General features: G+C 41.8%; 3 protein-coding genes and 1 pseudogene across 9 annotated transcripts; 2 read left to right on the top strand and 2 right to left on the bottom strand.

Annotated features, from left to right (window-relative positions):
- Positions 1 to 1,352: 1,352 nt before the first annotated feature.
- LOC104923399 (5-hydroxytryptamine receptor 3A) lies at positions 1,353 to 5,951 on the bottom strand. Of its 5 annotated transcripts, none has more exons than XM_027285821.1 (11): positions 5,151 to 5,951; positions 4,386 to 4,460; positions 4,194 to 4,282; positions 3,923 to 4,089; positions 3,252 to 3,296; positions 3,044 to 3,153; positions 2,748 to 2,920; positions 2,495 to 2,655; positions 2,199 to 2,409; positions 1,972 to 2,124; positions 1,353 to 1,757 (listed from the first exon to the last, which is right to left on the bottom strand). In XM_027285821.1, the coding sequence occupies exons 3-11, from the start codon at positions 4,231 to 4,233 to the stop codon at positions 1,471 to 1,473; spliced, it is 1,347 nt and encodes a 448-aa protein (XP_027141622.1). In that variant the 5' UTR covers positions 4,234 to 4,282; positions 4,386 to 4,460; positions 5,151 to 5,951; the 3' UTR covers positions 1,353 to 1,470. The 5 variants fall into 5 exon arrangements, with proteins under 5 accessions (XP_027141622.1, XP_019117067.2, XP_027141623.1 ...); XM_019261522.2 differs by having other exon boundaries at positions 4,194 to 4,274; positions 4,380 to 4,460; XM_027285822.1 differs by having other exon boundaries at positions 3,923 to 4,086; positions 4,380 to 4,460.
- Positions 5,952 to 6,096: 145 nt separating this feature from the next.
- Positions 6,097 to 11,825, bottom strand: tsen54 (TSEN54 tRNA splicing endonuclease subunit). Of its 2 annotated transcripts, XM_010736456.3 has the most exons (12): positions 11,704 to 11,825; positions 10,041 to 10,199; positions 9,786 to 9,849; positions 9,619 to 9,702; positions 9,402 to 9,500; positions 8,930 to 8,982; positions 8,693 to 8,800; positions 8,056 to 8,509; positions 7,841 to 7,976; positions 7,279 to 7,339; positions 6,728 to 6,841; positions 6,097 to 6,607 (listed from the first exon to the last, which is right to left on the bottom strand). In XM_010736456.3, exons 1-12 carry the CDS (start codon positions 11,757 to 11,759, stop codon positions 6,457 to 6,459), a joined length of 1,539 nt encoding a protein of 512 aa, XP_010734758.2. In that variant the 5' UTR covers positions 11,760 to 11,825; the 3' UTR covers positions 6,097 to 6,456. The 2 variants fall into 2 exon arrangements, with proteins under 2 accessions (XP_010734758.2, XP_019117051.1); XM_019261506.2 differs by lacking the exons at positions 6,097 to 6,607; positions 6,728 to 6,841 and adding an exon at positions 6,848 to 6,975.
- Positions 11,729 to 15,899, top strand: LOC104923384 (pentraxin fusion protein). Of its 2 annotated transcripts, none has more exons than XM_027285824.1 (4): positions 11,729 to 11,836; positions 13,485 to 13,551; positions 14,292 to 14,499; positions 15,443 to 15,899. In XM_027285824.1, the coding sequence occupies exons 2-4, from the start codon at positions 13,500 to 13,502 to the stop codon at positions 15,846 to 15,848; spliced, it is 666 nt and encodes a 221-aa protein (XP_027141625.1). In that variant the 5' UTR covers positions 11,729 to 11,836; positions 13,485 to 13,499; the 3' UTR covers positions 15,849 to 15,899. The 2 variants fall into 2 exon arrangements, with proteins under 2 accessions (XP_027141625.1, XP_010734757.1); XM_010736455.3 differs by lacking the exon at positions 11,729 to 11,836 and adding an exon at positions 13,306 to 13,384.
- A 2,287-nt stretch (positions 15,900 to 18,186) lies between these two features.
- On the top strand, positions 18,187 to 20,048 carry LOC113747060 (pentraxin fusion protein-like; annotated as a pseudogene).
- Positions 20,049 to 20,730: the final 682 nt, after the last annotated feature.

Genomic DNA, 20,730 nt, shown 5'->3' on the forward strand with positions numbered 1-20,730 from the left:
ATGCAGACTGTATGCATACTGTATGCAGACTGTATGCATACTGTATGCGGACTGTATGTAGACTGTATGCAGGCTGTATGTAGACTGTATGCAGACTGTATGCATACTGTATGTAGACTGTATGCATACTGTATGTAGACTGTATGCAGACTGTATGCAGACTGTATGTAGACTGTATGTAGACTGTATGTAGACTGTATGCAGACTGTATGCAGAATGTATGCAGACTGTATGCAGACTGTATGCATGTACAAATCAGCAGCAGTAAATATTGTGCTAGTACTAGTATTGAATTACAAGACTCAAACAGCTGCAGGCCTTTGATTAGAGTTCTGTAAAGCTTCTGATGGGATAGTTCGGTCCTAGAGATGTGGAGACAACAGCTGAGCAGGGGGGCCCAATTTGATTTTGTTGTCATGGGGTCCAAAGTTCCTGGCGGTGCCCCTGCCTCCAGGCTGCATGTTGAAGTGTCTTTGAGCAAGATACTGAACCCCAAATGAATGAATGTCTCTACAACTCCTCCCTCGAAATATCAGACACTCCAGTCCAGTAGCTATCGAACTGACTTGTGCAATACATCAGTGAAATCTTCCTCACATGCATACTGCACTTTAACAATCAGTGTGTTCTCTGTGCAGTCTCTCAAAGACTAAATTCTTTATAAGGTTTTAGATTTACATATTGCATAGTTCACTGTTACTGGTTTTATTTACTATAACTGTTATTTATACATGTGTATATAGTGTTGAAATAGGATATCGTATAGGTGTATAGGGTTAAAGCTTTGTTTTCTTGCTATCACTTACTGTCTAACTTACCGTTTGTGAGCTGCTGTAACGAAAACAATTTCCCTGTGGGGATTAATAAAGTATTTCCTGCCTCCACCTGTTGGCCACCTGTAAATCAAAGCGTCCACGCTCTTAATCCTGCATAACTTTAAGCCTTAATATAATGTGAACAGGTGAGTTGTATATAAATTCACCCTCAGTACAGTTGTCATGAACGGGGAAATTAGCTACAGAGACCAAAACTGTTTTTTGTACCAGGCTGTAAACATGTTTATTTCTGCTGTGAAGTTGGACATTTGGACATGGGGACTTATGGAGACTGACTCACTTCTGGAGCCAGCCACAGCGACCACACGGAGCTTCAGAAATCTGTGGGTGACGTCACAGATACGCTGTCCGTTCTTTATACTGTCATTGGAGTCAACTTAAATTGTGCGGCGTCAACACCATCTCATCCATTTCACATATATTTTCATTGATGTTTACAGTAAAATTATAATGACTCAGTTAAAACTCCAAATCAACTTTATTTTGATATTTAAATCAGAGGTTATAATCAATCAATTAAGTACAAATCAATTACTGTATGTGTTTAAAACGTTCATAACGAGGTGATATTTAGTTATTTACCATTCATAGTCATAAATCTAAGAGCATGCACTGGCAGATTATACACACTTCATCACTTCACATAATCATAATAGAAGTGAACCCAGTGTATATACATGACTGTCAGAAATGTAGCAACTGTTAAAAAATAGAGGACAAAGAAAACATAGTCAATGATTTCTGCCATTCTTGTGTAGTGTCCGGGCTTCCCCTCGTCTTTTTCTTGGCCTACAGCTTCCTGTCGAGCTGCCTTCACTTCCTCCAGGATCAGTGTCAGCAGGTGGCTCCCGCTCGGCCCGTCCAGAGGAAGGTAACATTTCTCCGGTCTCACCTGGACCTCCTCTTCAGCCCGGGCAGCCTCTGCGTGGGAGACGGGGACGGTAAAATCAGTACAAACAGTACTGACTGTACAGAAACACATTTTTAACCACTAGATGCCACTGTTACACATACAGTTACGTATTGTTTCTTTAAATTCACAGGCGAACATTTCCATCTACAGTTTATCTCCATGAAAAAAGGCGCTTCCTTCCACTGTGGTCTCATTTAAGTGTTAAGTATGAACAAAACTAACCCTTCTGATGGTTTTCCTCCAGCTGAATCTCCTCACAGGCCGAGTTTGGAGCCTTCTTAGCACGATGACCATCGAGCTCGATTAGGAAACCCACCAGCATGGCCTCCAGAACACTTATCCCCACCAGGCCAAAGGTCATGACGCAGTAGGTGGCTAGAATAAAGGTTCAGGTTCAGATCAGTCAGTCACAGTTAAGTCAGTGGACGGAGGTCAGTGCGAGAGCTCACCGATCATTGGCAGCTTGTCTTCGGTTGAAGGCAACATATCCTGAAGGATCAGCAGTAAGACAGAGACGGACAGCAGGATGGTCACTTTGAAGTTCAGCTTTTCGCCTTTGGCCTCGCAGATGAAGAAGGAGGCCAAGTCCAGGAGCAGTAAGAAGAACAGCGGCACGATTAAAATGACGACATAAAGCATGGGCTTCCTGATGATTGTGATCTGAACAAACAAACAAACAGTCAGATTAATCACAGACAAACACTCTTGGAGAATAAACAAACTGTCATTGCAAATATTTTCTTACCTCATATGTAAGTTTGCTTGTTTTTAAAGCAGCTTTGGTAACATTGCATGCAACCATCTTAATTTCTGCGAGGTACCATTCTCCCCGTGTGACCATGTATCTCTCCGAGATATCAGTAAGGGTTGAGGCATTGTGGACGGATCCCAGGTTTATTGAGTTTGCTGTAAAAAAAAAAAAAAAAAAAGTATTAAATAAATCAATCAAATCTGTTACGAATCAGTTCTGGATGTGAATCAAGTGAGGTGCAGTTTACCATCTGACACCATGGACCCAAATGTGATGGTACATTTTTGTAAATCGAAGGGGAACAGCCACAGGTTCAGCTGGCAGGTGGAGGTCAGTCGCTGACGAAAGTAAGAGTACATCATCCCGTCGGAAGTCACTCGGACAAATGGACTTTTCTGAATAGTTCCAACATCAGAGGCGCTGCAGAGGTAACCAAGGAAAAAGAAAGTTCTGTCAGGCTCTCACCTGGATTATAATCCAGATACGCCACTACAACACCATTAAATGCCAGTAAATAAATAAAATAATAACAATAATACAAACTCCTCTTGGATGAATAAATCTGGGTTCCACACTCTCGTTGCTGGAACGGTCAGCATGTCTATCCCACAAAAGTCTGATTGATTCCAGGTTAGGAATTCATTTTCCCACACCTGGAAAAGAGTTTTAAAAATGTTCATGATCATCCTTTATGATAATAAATCTAAAGTCAAATGATCTGACGCCTGAACTAAACATGACAGCTTCTTACCACCTGAGTCCAGATGTGACTTGTGACAGCTTGAGACTTCTCATCCTGCAAACAAACAGCATAACTGTGGTTAATTTATTATTCATGAGCATTAATAACAAATAAATAAATAAATTCCTTATGGACAGTGAAGTAAACTGCTGCCATCTGTAGCCGCTGTTAGCTGAAGTTAGACAACATGACAAAAACAAAAAAACACTTCTGACTGATTTCGGATAAATCCTTTAAAAATGTTTGCACAGCTCTTTTCTCCAGGTCACTGTTGGTTTTGAGTGAATCTTGTGAAAGCTCTGATGAATGTTAACAGATAATATTTAGTTTGTTCTTGTTTGGTCTAACAGTCGGTTGCCTAATGTGCACTTTGACACTGGATAGAAAACAAATTCATCAAAACATAATTTTATTTAAAATTTTTTTTAACAAAATTATACTCGGAGAAACATTCCCAGAGAAATATACTGTAATTATCAATAAGTATAGAGAAAGATCTCTTTCAGAGTGTTGAAATATAATTATTATTATTTCTATATAAAAATAAATACACTTTCGTGACTCCAGGTCTGTAATAAATATACATTTGTAGATAATTTTTTTGTTTATTTGTTAAAATGTAAGTGTTGTGTAGCTGGTTGATTTTATCAACATTCATGGAAGTAAATCGAAACTCTCACCACTTCTAAAATCCCGTCCAACATCATGTCAATCTGAACGAAGGTGGACGTTGTCCAGTTTTTGACGGGCCGCATTCCTGATAGGACTTCATTTTCCTCTGTCAGGTTTAAGTGTTTGAAAAGACCCAAATAGGAGCAGTTTGAAGTCTGACTGCTGGAAACACCTGCTGAGGACGGACAGCAAACACCTTTATCCAGGAGGAAACTCAGGATTTTTATGTTTTATGATATGATCAAAACAAATCTTTTAAAGTTTAATTAAATAACTCACCAATTAAAGCAAGAAAAGCCAGAATGCTCCGAGCTGACATGGCTGCTTGCCTTCCTCTCAGTCTGAGCAAACCCTTTTAACCTGCAGAGCTGTGTTAGTAAAGCAGTGGAACAATACAACAGAGGTCAAAAGATCTAATTAAATGCATTATGTGGGTTCTTTGCTTTAGGACATAACATAAGTCACCTGTACATTTCTATTGTTGACCTGCAGCTGAAGCAGAAAGTCAACATCAGGTGGGAGTGGAGAGCACGCTGATCCTGCTGCCTGGGGTCAGGTCATAACAGACAGGAAATGATTAATGTTTTTCATTAGAAAATGTAAATAAAACCGACCTGGACATAAGCTGCATTCAGCATGGAAGATACCCAGAATCCCCTGTGTCTGCACGAGGAGAAACATTTCAACATCTCCCAGTTTCAGGTCATTGGCAGCTCATCTTCCATCACATGGTGGGATCACACAGGGTTCAGTTTGTAGGTCTCTTTTGTCTCTACACGCTCCCAGCAAACGCAATGACCTCCTGTGGAGAAGCTGAGCTGATACAATTTTTGGCGCCCGACGTCACACTGCAGCCAATCAGATGCCCAGACCGGTCAAACCTCCGCAGTCAGCTAAAACTCTGAAACTCTAAACTCTGATACTCGACCTGTCGTCTTCTGACTTTGTTTATTTCACGAAGCAGCTTCTAAACCTGAGTCCGACTCAATTTAAACTGCAAAACAGAAACACGAACAAGTTTAATTTGTGTCCGATGGTTTGAGAGAGAGATTTATAAACAGTGAATGAGAGAGAGGGAGCGTCGGCCTCAACAAAGCCGGTTAATCGGTAAAATAAAGTTATTTCCTGATTACGTTACGTTCAGCACCAGTAGACACACCCACAGCAGCCCCTCAAACACACTGCCGAACAACCCTGCAGAAAATCTCCAGAGTACCTGATCCTGAATGAATGTACCTGAACATCGCTCTCCGCTTCTACGCAGATGACACCTCCATCTCAACTCCCAATTTCAGGCGATGTAAGTCGAAAACAAAACGGTCTTCAAGCCATCAAACACTGGTTGACGCAAAGAAACGGGTGTCACACCTGCTTCTTTTCCTTAAACTATTTTTTTATTCTTTTACACCACATGTGAACACAATGACAGCGAAATCAATAAACGAGCAAACAGCTGTGATTAATCAAGGTAAACATATGATAGCCCTTGTGGTTATACTGAGTGTTGTAACTGAATACAGGAGTTTAACTTTGAATAGAAAACACACCTGGACAATGAAAACATTGAGGATGAGTACAATTTAAATGAATCTAAAGCGATTACCATACTTTTCATACTTATTTCAAAATTAAGAAAGACTCTCCCGAACACTAACCCCTGCGTCGTCTTATAAACTTCTTGAAAAACTCTTTTAAATCCACTTTAAAGTCCTGGAGATGAATCGTGGGAGTGTCGTGGCTTGAACTGATATTGCTGAATTGAATTTTTATTCTGTTTTAGTTTGCTGTCTTTTTGTTTTCTATCCGTTTTAATTGACTTGTTCTTAGTTTGTACTGCTGCCTGTCTCGACCAGGACTCGGTTGAAAAAGATGTTTTTAATCACAAAATAGTTACGAGCTGTCGTGAGGGGTGGGGCTGCTGATGACTGATCACCCTCCACTCATGCTTCCCTTTGTGTTTTTAATAACTCATGTATGATTGATCAGAATGTTTTATTGTTATTATCAATATTCTTATTAGGATTATTACTTTCACCATTTCTATGTATTTGACTTTTTACTGATGCATGTGCTGTATGTTTGTTATCGAATGTTTAAAACCAAGAGAAAGTGTTTAAATAATAAACAATAAATAAAAAGTAAGATCAAATAACAGAATCACGACATGACTTCCTCCAAATTCTCGTGGCAGCAATTCATTTCCCACCAGGAATGTAAGTAAGAAGTATTTAATCTGTCATAACAATAACATAAGAATGAACATATCTGCTCAGTTTAACAGATCATCGTTTGCCCCAAACGTGAATAAAGAAAAATTCTCTCTGTCAAGTTTATTGTCACTGCAACGGTTTTATCGAAATGGACACAGCGTCAGGCGGCTATGCAAACGTTCCTCACAGATCAGACTTTGGGATTAAAACTGTAAAATCACTGAGCAGACACACACAAAGGAGCTTCTTCTTGGTTTTCCTCATCTGTAACATCCATCACTGGTCATATCATTTCATATAAAAGTCCCAGATATGGACGGAGCAGTGAGGTTTCAGGGGTGCACGTCAGTTGGCAGCTGGAAGTCTTTGAAAGTGTAGAAGGAGATGTCTCCGTGATCCACCACGGCAAAGACCACCGGGACGTCTCCGCTCTGGAAGGCCAGCAGCTTGATGGCTCGCAGGTCGGGAACCGGGCCGTCGAAACTGAGACGCAACACGGAGGGAATGGAAACCTGACTTTATTAAAATAATCAAGAGATAAAATAACTCGAGACGTCTTTGTCTCCTGAATAAACAGACACGCATGTTTGTGCGATCGCCTACCTGCACACACACATGCGGGAGTAAGGTTTCCCCGGGCTGCTCTTCTTGAAGTCAGCCACCGTGTCAGGTTGGTAAACATTGAAACAAATCCTCCACTCAGCTGAAGCTTTTAACCTGAGCGGACAAAGAACACACAAACGTCCTCTGATGAAGAGCAGCTCTCCATCACAGAACAATACACGAAGAGGCGGCGATGAGCGGCAGAGCGGCGGCGTCTCACTGCTTCGCCTCCGAGTCTTTATGAGCTACTGAATTAAAGATGACATGAAGATAAAGATGTCAGCAGTGGGACAGGGTTCATATGAAGTTCAAACTCATGTTTGTTGATGCTACACGGACTTGTAATCAGGTGAATGGTGTCTCTGTAGGTGCTGTTAGCTCAGTTTGTTAGCCGGGCTGCCTGGACTGTGAGACAACAAACACCGAATCTGACATCACGTTGCTGACTGAATCATAAGACACAATTTAATAAATTTTTCACTGTTATATCAGAAGAAAAACAAGTAGGGACAACATCTGTGTCAGATAAAGGAGACAGAAACGAGTCATACCTGGACGCTCCCTCCAGCAAATGTGTAGACTCAGTCACACTGATTTTATCCAACAGCTCCTCTGAAATTAAAGACAAACATCGCTGAATCAGACACAACTAACCGATGCAGATCGCCGCATAATACGCGGCGACTCCAGTCAATGTATCAAACCCCACCGGCTCCGCCGTGGCCCGTTCCAGACGCGTCCCAGAAGCGTCTCTACGCTCGGCTACGCGTGAATTATGCATCTGTTCAATTTTTGACGCTGTCAATCCACACGGAGCACCTCGAGCGGGCGGAACCCGGTGAGAATCCGGTGGATTTTCAAAATAAAATGCCAAAATACCAAATAAAATGTTTACTAATTAACTACGTAGCATATTTACACATGTAGAAGCATGTTTGGAAGAACATACTCCGGGAAAATGTCCAAATCTGAGCACTTAGACAAAGTCTGGCTTCTGAAATGAAATGAAATGAAATGCTCCTTGTGGGTTTAAAGGCGCGTGCAGGACGGACCAAGCACATGCCGCGGACAGGCCCGGTGGGGTTTCTGTGTTACAGCTCCATGTGATCTCACCAGTGGTTATTGGTCGTCTTGGGTCATGTAGTGGAGTGACTTCTCTGTTCCACAAGTGTGCCGGTCGGCCCTTACGCTTCCCCTCCCGCCTCGCCAGGAGCTCCCGATACTCAGCCCAGTTTCTGCAGCGCCGAACCTTCAAAGAAAAACAGAATATGCCCGTCTGTATAACGTGAAAATAAACATCATCTCAGATAATCTTCCCTAAAACAAACCTCTCTGTCTCTGTTGATGTCCCACCGGTGCTTGTCCCTTTCCCTCGTCTGCTCCTTTGAGGACATCTTCACCTCCCGCAAGTTTATCCTCCGCCTCCAGGGGGCAACGTCACAGGCTCCCACAGCCAAAGACCCGGGGAGCAGAGAAGGGTCTGGAGGGGACAGGCTGCTGGAGTGGTGCTCGCTGGAGCCCAGGTCAGGGAACGGGATGGACCTGAAGTCCCAGTGTGTGCAGCCAGAGGCGGACCGGGGATCTGATCGGTCCCTGAGAACATCCGTCATCCACCAAGTCCTGCTCCCGTCTTCATCTGCTGAACTCTGAGCGGCAGTCTGCGTTCCTGAAGTCCCCGGAGACGACGTCAGGTGTGACTCGAGAAGTTTTTTATCCTTCTCTTCATCGCATTTATCCTCCTCCATTCTGACAGCCGTGGACTCGTCCTGAACTTCAGTGCGACTAAAGCGAGAACAAACGAAAATAACCTCACTAGAGGTTTCATCACGGCGCTGCAAACACGCTGATCTACTGTGGCCTCTAAACTATATTTAGTCACTGTCAGTTATTTCTCATTGGTTCTGCATGAATCGTGTGGTCGATCTTATTTTGGATTCAAAAGGTTGCATGAGTGATTTTGTTTACCTGGTTGTTAGGGTGGGGCTGGCGCTGCGCTTCCTCTTCAGTTGTTTCCCCGCTCTGTCACGTGACGGCGGGAGGTTGAGCTGCCTCGCGTACGACGACGGCACCGAACTGCAACGAGCCAAACAGACACGGTGATGTCGAATCCCGAACTTTCATCTTTCATGTCTGTTTCTATCTGCAAGTGAACAGGCCGATGCTGCCGTCCCTGCTTTCTATTATCTTATCTGGTTCTGTTACCTGGGATCGAATCTGTGCACCACGTAGCCAAGCCTCTTCAAATGCCCGAACACCTTTGTGACGAGAAAAGAGTCGTTAGATCCGTTCAGAAGCTCCGCGAGAATATCTGGACATGAAAGCCGATCATAGACGAGAAAATAGACCTGGTGTTAGAGAGAGTGCTCCTTTTGTTTAATTGTCTCAGTCTCTGGGCGCTGATTAGTTTTAGTCTAAATGTTTTGTCGTGTTTCTCTTCAGTGCTTGGATGTCCAGTACAAAACATCTCTGCAATGAAGACTTACTGGTTTGGCTGCTACTCAACAATAAAGAAGACATCATCCCACTGAGCAGCTTCTAGCAGCAGGATCATCCCGGTGTCCTGAGAATTTAGCTACTATAACGCAGAAATGTGGCACTTTTGGGGTCCAGGTGGGTTTGGGACTGTAGTATGTCAGCGTTATAAGCTACATAAGGTTTTTGTAGCCGTTTGTACCTGGTACTGCTGAAGGCTCACTGTGCTCGAGGACAGAAACCTCTCGTAGCCGTCCTGGATGGACAGCGGCAGGTCCCAGTAAAACACCTGCAGGTTCCCCTGTTCCCACAGATCACAATATAACGAGTTATGTAAATAATAGAATAACACAGAGAGTGGTGTGTGTGTGTGTGAGGGTAAACCACACCCGTGCAAACAGGTTTTATGAATCACTCACACACTCCATCAGGTACAGAGCCTCTTCAGGGAGGAGATGCTGCTTGCCGTTGGCAGAAAAGCCCATCGTCTGCCAAAACTTCCCCTACGTAAAGACGACAATGTCAAACACAGATCATCTCACAACAATCTGACGACGTTCGTTTCACTTCCCTTGATGATACTCACAGCTGGAGACTGAAGCTCCACTCTCTGCTCACTTGGGATCCATGTGGCCTTCACCAGGTTTCCTCTGCAGACAAATAAAAACATAAAAAATAAATTCAATAAAATGAAGCTTGACCTTCATTTCAGCCTTGAAAAGCAGTTGTGTCAGTGTTGTGAACCAATCAGAGAAAGAGTCGACACAGCGTTTAGTGTGGATGGATGGATGGATGGATGGATGGATGGATGGATGGATGGATGGGTGCTATGCCTACTCACAGCTTCTCCACTCTCTCCTCTGAAAGGAGGCTCCAGTGTTCGTCCAGACTCTGCTCGAGCCGCCGTCTTTGCTCGTCCGAGTCGTTGGGGAAGAAATCTTTCTGTCCTCTGACGGGGATCTTGTGGCTCCTGGATCGGGCTGCGAACAGTTCAGACGGGCTGCAATTAAAAAAAAGAAAAAAAAGAAAGACAACATCAATTCTTTGACGCACAGAAAGACGACGAGTAAATTATTATTACAGATAAAAGCATGTTGTTTAAATTTGGTGTTCAGTTTTAAGGATTAAAAGTGAGTGCAGACTTTTAGTTATTTCATTGCCTAAAACCACAAAAATATGATTTTAAATCATAACACACACACAAAAAATATCCTGATGTGTATTTTACCAGATTAATAAAGTTTACTGCAAGCTGAAGAGCACTTCCTCGTTATGTAACTTATGGAGTACAGCTGCGTATAATAGATCGCAGTACTGTCTGTGTTATTATTTGCAGTGTTGTTATGAGTCATAAAGTCATGATTCATCTGCATGGGACCTCACCCACACATGATATTTATTCAGCTCAGAGACAAAGTAGCAATCCTACATGGTACGAATACTCTGTTACAAATACTCTGTTACAGTACTGCACAAGTGCAAAAGTATTGGCATCATCACAGTACATTACAGTGAAATGTACAGTAGCAAATAATGGAAACATTACAGTACTTTTGCACTTACACAGTACTTGAGTAAAAGTAAATGGAAATTTTATACATATTAACAACCACCACACATATACATATACACATACAATATATATATTATATATATATATATATATATATATATATATATCTATATATATAATACTACACATATATTTATAAATCTATTATATATATATATATATATATTATTTTATTCTATCTATACACCATATATATATCTATAATAATATATATATCTTATTATATATCTATATATTATATATACATACATATACTATATACACACACACACCACATATATAATATATTATTATTTATATATCAATATGTTGTGTGTGTGTGTGTGTGTGTGTGTGTGTATATATACATATACTATGTATATATACATATATATATATACATATATATATGATATATATATACATATATATATGTATATATATATACTTAGTTTCTTTACAATTAGTTTAATACTGTTGTTTTTAATTCACAAACTACTACTACTACTGCATATTCGACAAAATTTTGCCGGTGTTTCGGTTCAAAGAGCAACCGTGTTAACTGACGGCCTTCGTTGTTGCCGTAGTTACAACAGACGTCGAGAACAGAAGGATACTTTTGTTTGTTCGTTTATTTTATCATTATTATTGACGTTACGATTTTTACAAAAACTACCTGATTTATTTTTGGTGTCTTGTTTGACACCTACGTTTTCTATTTCAACGACTGTCGTAACTACGGCAACCACAGAGGTCGTCAGTTAGCACGGTCGCCCGTTTAGCCAAAACACCGGCTAACAGTTAAATGAACCGTCCCGCCATGTGAAGGCGGTAACCGTTAAAGAAAGCTCCGACAGCAGAACATGTACGAGTTCAGGGACAAGTCATGTCAAACTGATCGCTCCCTTATCGATGAATTAACCAATAACTGCTGATAGATCGATGAACGCACCTCAGGATCTCACTGAAGAACTTCGCGCCGCTGTCCGGCTTGTTTTGGTCCGCCATGTTTGCAGGTCAGGGTGCTCCCCGCTGCAGCAGAGCTCCTCTGGGTCCTGCTGCCCGCCGGCTTCAAGTCATTAAAGGTATGTGTACAAATGGAACCAGGGGGCGCTAAAGAGAGCAACCAGCTGATTGGCTTTCAGATGTAAACATGTTTAATTCTGCTGTGAGGTAACATATCTACGGAAGCCCTAAAGGGTCATACATACATACATTTTATTCCACCCGTTTTCCCATGATAACGAGATAATTAATTCACGATCTCGAGAAAACAAAACGATAGTCTAGTGCAGGGGTCTCAAACTCGCGGCCCGGGGGCCAATTGCGGCTTGATGTAGCAGAGAAACATTTCTCAATGAAAGATACAGCAGCGTTGCCATGGAGCACACTGCGTTCACAACACTTAAAAAAATAGTTTTCTTAAGTTTCTGTCCAGCGGGTTATATATAGCCCCACACAATGAACATAACATATATTTCTATATGATGTAAAAGTAGTCAAAACAAATGACATCGACAACAGCACGGCCTATAACAGTCCGTGTGCAGTCGCCTTTTTTGCGCTCGCTATCTCGGTACTTTCTACCATCTACAGTACAAATGCCATGGTGTTCATGTCATCATGAAAGACGTGAACAAAGAGCGTAAAAGCAAAGCAGACTGCTACCGGGCTTTTATCCGCCGACCGCCGTGCTGCGGTTACAGTAAAAAGAAGCGAGAATGACGTATGTGTAGTGAGACGTTCACTGTCTTGATTGAAACGTCAATGCGACAGTGACAACAAGCCAAACGTGGCTCGGCTATGCGAGAGGAGGCGCTGCCAGGTCCAGATGTTCAGAAGAACAGTTCATGTTCTTCAATGTTCCATTCATGTTCAGAAGAAGGTTAAAGGTTAAAGAACTGTTAATACAGACATTTGAATCTGAATACAGTAGACTGAAGAAACCACATATAGTCGCTAACGAGATAAATCTAATTATTATTATTTTCATGATTATTATTATTTATTTATTAGTGATTGATTTATTTTCTTATTGATTCTTAATTTCTTTATTTATTTTTTCATTGATTCTTAATTTATTTATTTTTTCAACTTATTTGTGTTAAAAAATAAAGAGATTTGACAAGATTGGAATTTTTTAAACAAAGCTTTTCTTATGGAAAACCTGATGCGGCCCAGCCTCACCCAGACTCTGCCTCCAGCGGCCCCCAGGTAAATTGAGTTTGAGACCCCTGGTCTAGTGTATTAAATCATTGCAGGAAACATCATTTAGTGTAGCGATGTCAGAGGAGCAGGAGACACCTTTAGTGTATTTTGACCCGTTAAAGAATTAAAAAGAGAGGTGTACTATCTGCACTTTATCATTTTTTCCTGGAGGCCTCCTATAATGAACCACCGCTTGACAGAATTTGGAGGTATGACTGCCCCAATTTTGACTCTGATTTTGAATGGTCTCAGGTCTGGGCAAAGATTAGAGATTCCAGCTACACTGGACTTTGTGCTCATGACCCGTAACGTATCTAAGCAGTCACACTGTCTAAACATTACATACTGATAAGTTACATCATACATACATTTAAGTCAAGTACCCTTCTTCAGAGCATCTGTAGCAGGACCTTCACAGAGGCACAGTATGTATACAGCTTCATTGAACTATATATTTTAGATAATTGCATGATGTATGGAAATTTGTTAACTGTGTTATTAAATAAATTCTTACATTTTCTGCAGGTTTGCTGAAACAAAATGAGGCTTTCAGTCATCCTTTTTCTCATTGCCATCTCCACGGTGTTGGCCGGTAATTGCATTGCATTTTCCTTTTATTTATGCATATATAATGTATGTAATATATTTTTCATTTAAGGACATTTGTCTGCAAATTTATGTATCTTGATTGACAACAAATTATCTGTGGTTCCATCCAGATTCTGAATATTTTCCGGTTTTCTTGATCTTTGTCGGACAAAACATTTAAGGACCTCACTGTGCGGTGTGAAAACTTTTAAAGGCATTTTATTGCTTTTTTCTGAACAAAACAATTGATCAAATAATTGAGAAAATAATTGGTAAATTAGTTTAGGATGAAAAATGTTTTACTCGTGTCCCTAAAAGAGGCCTTTAAACACCACTGGATCAGTACTACAGTATATACTGGTGTTTCCAGTTGTGTTAAGATGATGTGTACAAATTATTGACATGGTGTCAGTAAATGGCCGTCCGATGCAGGATTCAAACTGAGGCCAGCTGAAGCAAGGACTATAGCTTCTACACATGGGGCGGCCGCTTAACCCACTACGCTACCGACCGCTCCATGGTGTCAATTCTAATTGTAAAGGGTAATACCCTATAACTATATTTTACAGAGAGCAATTAGTAATGTGATAAGAATGTTTATAAAGTGAAAAAAGGTCCTAGAGTCAGTTTGGTTTCTCTGTGGGTTCCTGTAGAAAAATGCTGGTTCAACATGGACTAAAAACTGTAGCAAGAAGTTGGTGTTCCTGTTGTCTGCTCTTTGTGACTCTGTTTCTTGTCTCTCAGGGAGTGTTACCATTAAATCTTTGGTGTTCCCCACTGAGACTAGTACCAGTTATGTTGGGATGGTCCCGAAGAAACCCATGACCCTGAATGCTTTCACTCTGTGCATGCGAGTGGCCACAGAGCTCCCCGGTGAACGTGAGACCATCCTCTTTGCGTACCGGACCAGAGACTACGATGAGCTGAATGTGTGGCGTGAGCTGGACGGCAGGTAAATGCACTGATTTTCTGATATTCTTTGCGGACCATAATGTTGTTTTCCTACTTCCGCTTTACAAACCAGTATTGAGATGCCACAAGCCTCAGACCTATAGCGCCAACCAGTGGTTGGAGGATGCCATGGCACAATTGCAGGGTCCATTTGCATGCATTGACTGGGATATTTTTGAGAGCAACTTGGAGGCGAGAGCCATTACTGATTACATCAAGTACTGTATTTCAATATTATTTCAACAATACCACTCAGAACTTTTAAGAGATATCCAAACTCCACCCACCACACCAACCATAGTTTCAGGGAGAAACAAAAAGCCTTTAAATGTCTGAACACTGACTGGATGTGACCCAAAACCAAAATTACCTGCAATAAATGATCCAATCTCCTTCACTGATGACCTGAACACCTTCCACACCCGGTTTGACACCATCAACTCTTCTGAGGGATGCAGGGTACTGCTGGAGACCCTGCCCATCCCTGAAGGGTGTAGATGTTGCCTGGTGTTCCTGGTTTACACAGCAGGTGCAAAACAGGCAATGACCTGATGGCGTTTAGGCAAGGTGCTCAAAGGCAGTTGATGACACTGCCATACTTGCATTTTTCAATGACAATAACTCTGTTTTAAGTTGTCAGGACTCCATCTGGAGACACAGATGTCTGTTCACACAGATTGGAACATCAACAACAAGCTATCTATTATGTCTATGAAGGCAGCAACAGGTCTCTGTGACCCTGGACACCACAGTGTTCAGATAGACTGGCACCTACTGTTCCCAACCAAAGACAAACAACTAATACTGCTGAGGACCTCAAGGCCCACACGGGACCTCGTGTAACCTCAGGAGAGAAAACTCCATAACACCCACCTTCTGGTACTGCTGTATAAAAGCACCCTTAAACAATGCATGCAAACTAATTTTTGTGTGTGTGTCTTTAGATTGTCTTTCGCCCTGGCTGGAGGCACTGTTATGTTCCAAGTCCCTCCTTTCAGTGCCCTGCAGTCCCACCTGTGTATCACCTGGGATTCCAGTTCAGGTGCATCTACCGTCTTCATGGACGGGAAGAAAAGCCTGACCAAAACTTACAAGCAGGGTCACACAATTCAACCCAATGGCAAGGTTATCATCGGACAAGATCCAGACAATTACCTGGGTGAATTTGACGCCAAGCAGAGTTTTGTTGGGGAGATGTGTGATATTAACATGTGGGACTCTGTCCTCTCGGACAGGACGATCAATGACCTGTTCACCGGGAAGAGAGTCCCAAGAGGAAACGTTTTCGACTGGGAAACAGCTGAGTTTGAAGTTAAAGGGCAGGTGCAGGTTGTTGATCGTGAGCTTTAGCTGTAATGAACAAAATGCAGGTCAGTGCACCAATAAAAACCTGAAAAGTGACGATGCCTGTTGTGGAATTTATTAAATGATAATGCCAAACTAAGGCTGTCTGAGAATGAACTGGTTTGTGACGTATGACACCTGGGGGTTGGTTGATGTTGATCCATGTTAAGAGCAACTTTGCTTTGGAAATGTAACAATTTTAGTTTTTCTAAATAAAGTAGAACTGAGTGGAAAGAAAATAAAACAGTACAAGTGTCTCTAAAAGTAACATTAAAGTGACGATGCTTAGAATTACAGACAACATTCTTCCATTTTATTATCCCTTATTTCCTTGTGATAATTTCTTTAGTTTTTCTGGAGATCACGAGTTCATTATGTCATAAACTCGAGAAAACAAAGTCTCTAACCCTGATTACTACCGGATCTTCAAACCTCCCAATGAAGATATAACCGTCTTTATCATCAGGGCCGTCGCAGGGGGGGTGCGAGGCCCTGCTCTTTGCGTAATTGCGCATGAATAACAGTCACACGGACGCAGCTATTCTAGTTCTATTGCACGCATAATCTCGCTGCAGTACGGTTTATCAAGTAGAATAACACAGCATAATCATGCACATAGCTATGACTTTTTGCTATTTATTTCAAGGGGAAAAAAAACATCTGTGCAGCGTGTGGTGACAGTTCGTCAAGTCAGTTCAGTCACTTTATTTTTGGCATCTTGACATTTTAAACAAGCAGATTACTTTTCATTAATTATATACATTCAATAATTACAACTATAGACAACTTATTTTACTTATTATTTAACTTATTTACAACACTAACCCGAACAATTAAGATAGACTCACCATGCGTAAATTAATAAATAAAACAATAAATTCTCTATAATCCAGATGCAATGTCCTTTTCAGTGGATAGCAGGGCAGGCCCGCACAGTCTCTCCTGTGACATGTAGGTGCGCAAATAGTTTTGAATTAGTTTTAGCTTTGAAAAGCTTCGCTCGCCCGATGCCACAGTGTCGGTGTGCGTGATGGAGATGCTAGTTGTTGCCACCGCATCTCGTGCTGACAAATTTATCCAGCGATCCCCGCAGTGAATTGTGAAATTCTTCCTTCTTTTTAATTTTTTTCCTTTTCTCAGAGCCCGATTAGTGCTTGCAAAATCGGTCGTGTTCTCTTGCCGTTGTTCACTGTCCCCCACTTTAACTTTCCTCATCTCCCGTCTTCAGTGAGGACGCATTACTTAATGACATTGGTACAAGATCATACATAACTAATGTATTTTTTTAAACAAATAAATTAAATAATTAAAAATAAATGTAAAAATAAAAGATAAAACACACAGCACGATTGAAGGCGCGAGGCCCCCTAGTGGCGCGAGGCCCCCTAGTGGCGCGAGGCCCTGTGCGGTTGCACAGTTCGCACAGCCTATGGGACGGCTCTGTCACTGAGTAACCGGCTTCATCGAGAGACAGACACAAACGTCTTTGTGTCTCAGACTCAGATTTAGAAGCTGCTTCATGAAATAAAGTCAGATCATTTTTTCCTGGAGGCCTCCTTATGAAACCACCGCTTGACAGAATTTGGAGGTTTGACTGCCCCAATTTTGACTCTGATTTTGATGGTCTCAGGTCTGGGCAAAGATTAGGATTCCAGCTACACTGGACTTTGTGCTCATGACCCGTAACGTATCTAAGCAGTCACACTGTCTAAACTTACTACTGATAAGTTACATCATACATACATTAAGTCAAGTACCCTTCTTCAGAGCATCTGTAGCAGGACCTTCACAGAGGCACAGTATGTATACAGCTTCATTGAACTATATTTTAGATAATGCATGATGTATGGATTTGTTACTGTGTTATTAAATAAATTCTTACATTTTCTGCAGGTTTGCTGAAACAAAATGAGGCTTTCAGTCATCCTTTTTTCATTGCCATCTCCACGGTGTTGGCCGGTAATTGCATTGCATTTTCCTTTTATTTATGCATATATAATGTATGTAATATATTTTTCATTTAAGGACATTTGTCTGCAAATTTATGTGCTTGATTGACAAAATTATCTGTGGTTCCATCCAGATTCTGAATATTTTCCGGTTTTCTTGATCTTTGTCGGACAAAACATTTAAGGACCTCACTGTCGGTGTGAAAACTTTTAAAGGCATTTTATTGCTGACAACAAAACAATTGATCAAATAATTGAGAAAATAATTGGTAAATTAGTTTAGGTGAAAAATGTTTTACTCGTGTCCCTAAAAGGGCCTTTAAACACCACTGGATCAGTACTACATATTACTGGTGTTTCCAGTTGTGTTAAGATGATGTGTACAAATTATTGACATGGTGTCAGTAAATGGCCATCCGATGCAGGATTCAAACTGGGGCCAGCTGCAGCAAGGACTATAGCCTCTACACATGGGGCGGCCGCTTAACCCACTACGCTACCGACCGCTCCATGGTGTCAATTCTAATTGTAAAGGGTAATACCCTATAACTATATTTTAGAGAGCCAATTAGTAATGTGATAAAATGTTTATAAAGTGAAAAAAGGTCCTAGAGTCAGTTTGGTTTCTCTGGGTTCCTGTAGAAAAATGCTGGTTCAACATGGACTGAAAACTGTAGCAAGAAGTGGTGTTCCTGTTGTCTGCTCTTTGTGACTCTGTTTCTTGTCTCTCAGGAGTGTTACCATTAAATCTTTGGTGTTCCCCACTGAGACTAGTACCAGTTATGTTGGGATGGTCCCGAAAAACCCATGACCCTGAATGCTTTCACTCTGTGCATGCGAGTGGCCACAGAGCTCCCCGGTGAACGTGAGCCATCCTCTTTGCGTACCGGACCAGAGACTACGATGAGCTGAATGTGTGGCGTGAGCTGGACGGCAGGTAAATGCACTGATTTTCTGATTTCTTTGCGGACCATAATGTTGTTTCCACTTCCGCTTTACAAACCAGTATTGAGATGCCACAAGCCTCAGACCTATAGCGCCAACCAGTGGTTGGAGGATGCCATGGCACAATTGCAGGGTCCATTTGCATGCATTGACTGGATATTTTTGAGAGCAACTTAGAGGCGAGAGCTTACTGATTACATCAAGTACTGTATTTCAATATTTTTCAAACATACCACTCAGAACTTTTAAGAGATATCCAAACTCCACCCACCACACCAACCATAGTTTTAGGGAGAAACAAAAAGCCTTTAAATGTCTGAACACTGACTGGATGTAACCCAAAACCAAAATTACCTGCATAAATGATCCAATCTCTTTCACTGATGACCTGAACACCTTCCACACCCGGTTTGACACCATCAACTCTTCTGAGGGATGCAGGGTACTGCTGGGGACCCTGCCCATCCCTGAGGGTGTGATGTTGCCTGGTGTTCCTGGTTTACACAGCGGTGCAAAACAGGCAATGACCTGATGGCGTTTAGGCAAGGTGCTCAAAGGCAGTTGTGACACTGCCATACTTGCATTTTTCAATGACAATACTCTGGTTTAGTTGTCAGGACTCCATCTGGGACACAGATGTCTGTTACCAGATTGGACCGTCAACAACAAGCTATCTATTATGTTATGAAGGCAGCAACAGGTCTCTGTGACCCTGGACACCACAGTGTGGAGATAGACTGGCACCTACTGTTCCCAACCAAAGCCAAACAACTAATACTGCTGGAGGACCTCAAGGCCCACACGGGACCTTGTGTAACCTCAGGAGAGAAAACTCCATAACACCCACCTTCTGGTACTGCTGTATAAAAGCACCCTTAAACAATGCATGCAAACTAATTTTTGTGTGTGTGTGTCTTTAGATTGTCTTCTCCTGGCCCTGGGAGGCACTGTTATGTTCCAAGTCCCTCCTTTCCTGCCCTGCAGTCCACCTGTGTATCACCTGGGTTCCAGTTCAGGTGCATCTACCGTCTTCATGGACGGGAAGAAAAGCCTGACCAAAACTTACAAGCAGGGTCACACAATTCAACCCAATGGCAAGGTTATCATCGGACAAGATCCAGACAATTACCTGGGTGAATTTGACGCCAAGCAGAGTTTTGTTGGGGAGATGTGTGATATTAACATGTGGGACTCTGTCCTCTCGGACAGGACGATCAATGACCTGTTCACCGGGAAGAGAGTCCCAAGAGGAAACGTTTTCGACTGGGAAACAGCCGAGTTTGAAGTTAAAGGGCAGGTGCCAGGTTGTTGATCGTGTGCTTTAGCTGTAATGAACAAAATGCAGGTCAGTGCACCAATAAAAACCTGAAAGTGACGATGCCTGTTGTGGGATTTATTAAATGATATGCCAAACTAAGGCTGTCTGAGAATGAACTGGTTTGTGACGTATGACACTGGGGGTTGGTTGATGTTGATCCATGTTAAGAGCAACTTTGCTTTGGAATGTAACAATTTTGTTTTTCTAAATAAGTAGAACTGAGTGGAAAGAAAATAAAACAGTACAAGTGTCTCTAAAAGTAACATTAAAGTTGACGATGCTTAGAATTACAGAAAACATTCTTCCATTTTTATCCCTTATTTCCTTTGATAATTTCTTTGTTTTTCTGGAGATCAGAGTTCATTATGTCCTAAACTCGAGAAAACAAAGTCTCTAACCCTGATTACTACCGGATCTTCAAACCTCCCAATGAAGATCTAACCGTCTTTATCATCAGGGCCGTCGCAGGGGGGGGTGCGAGGCCCTGCTCTTTGCGTAATTGCGCATGAATAACGTCACACGGACGCAGCTATTCTAGTTCTATTGCACGCATAATCTCGCTGCAGTACGGTTTATCAAGTAGAAGAACACCAGCATAATCATGCACATAGTCTCAGCTATGACTTTTTGCTATTTATTTCAAGGGGAAAAAAACAACATCTGTGCAACGAGTGCG

Source organism: Larimichthys crocea, chromosome XII (assembly GCF_000972845.2).
Source record: "Larimichthys crocea isolate SSNF chromosome XII, L_crocea_2.0, whole genome shotgun sequence".
In the NCBI taxonomy this organism is placed as follows: domain Eukaryota; kingdom Metazoa; phylum Chordata; class Actinopteri; family Sciaenidae; genus Larimichthys; species Larimichthys crocea.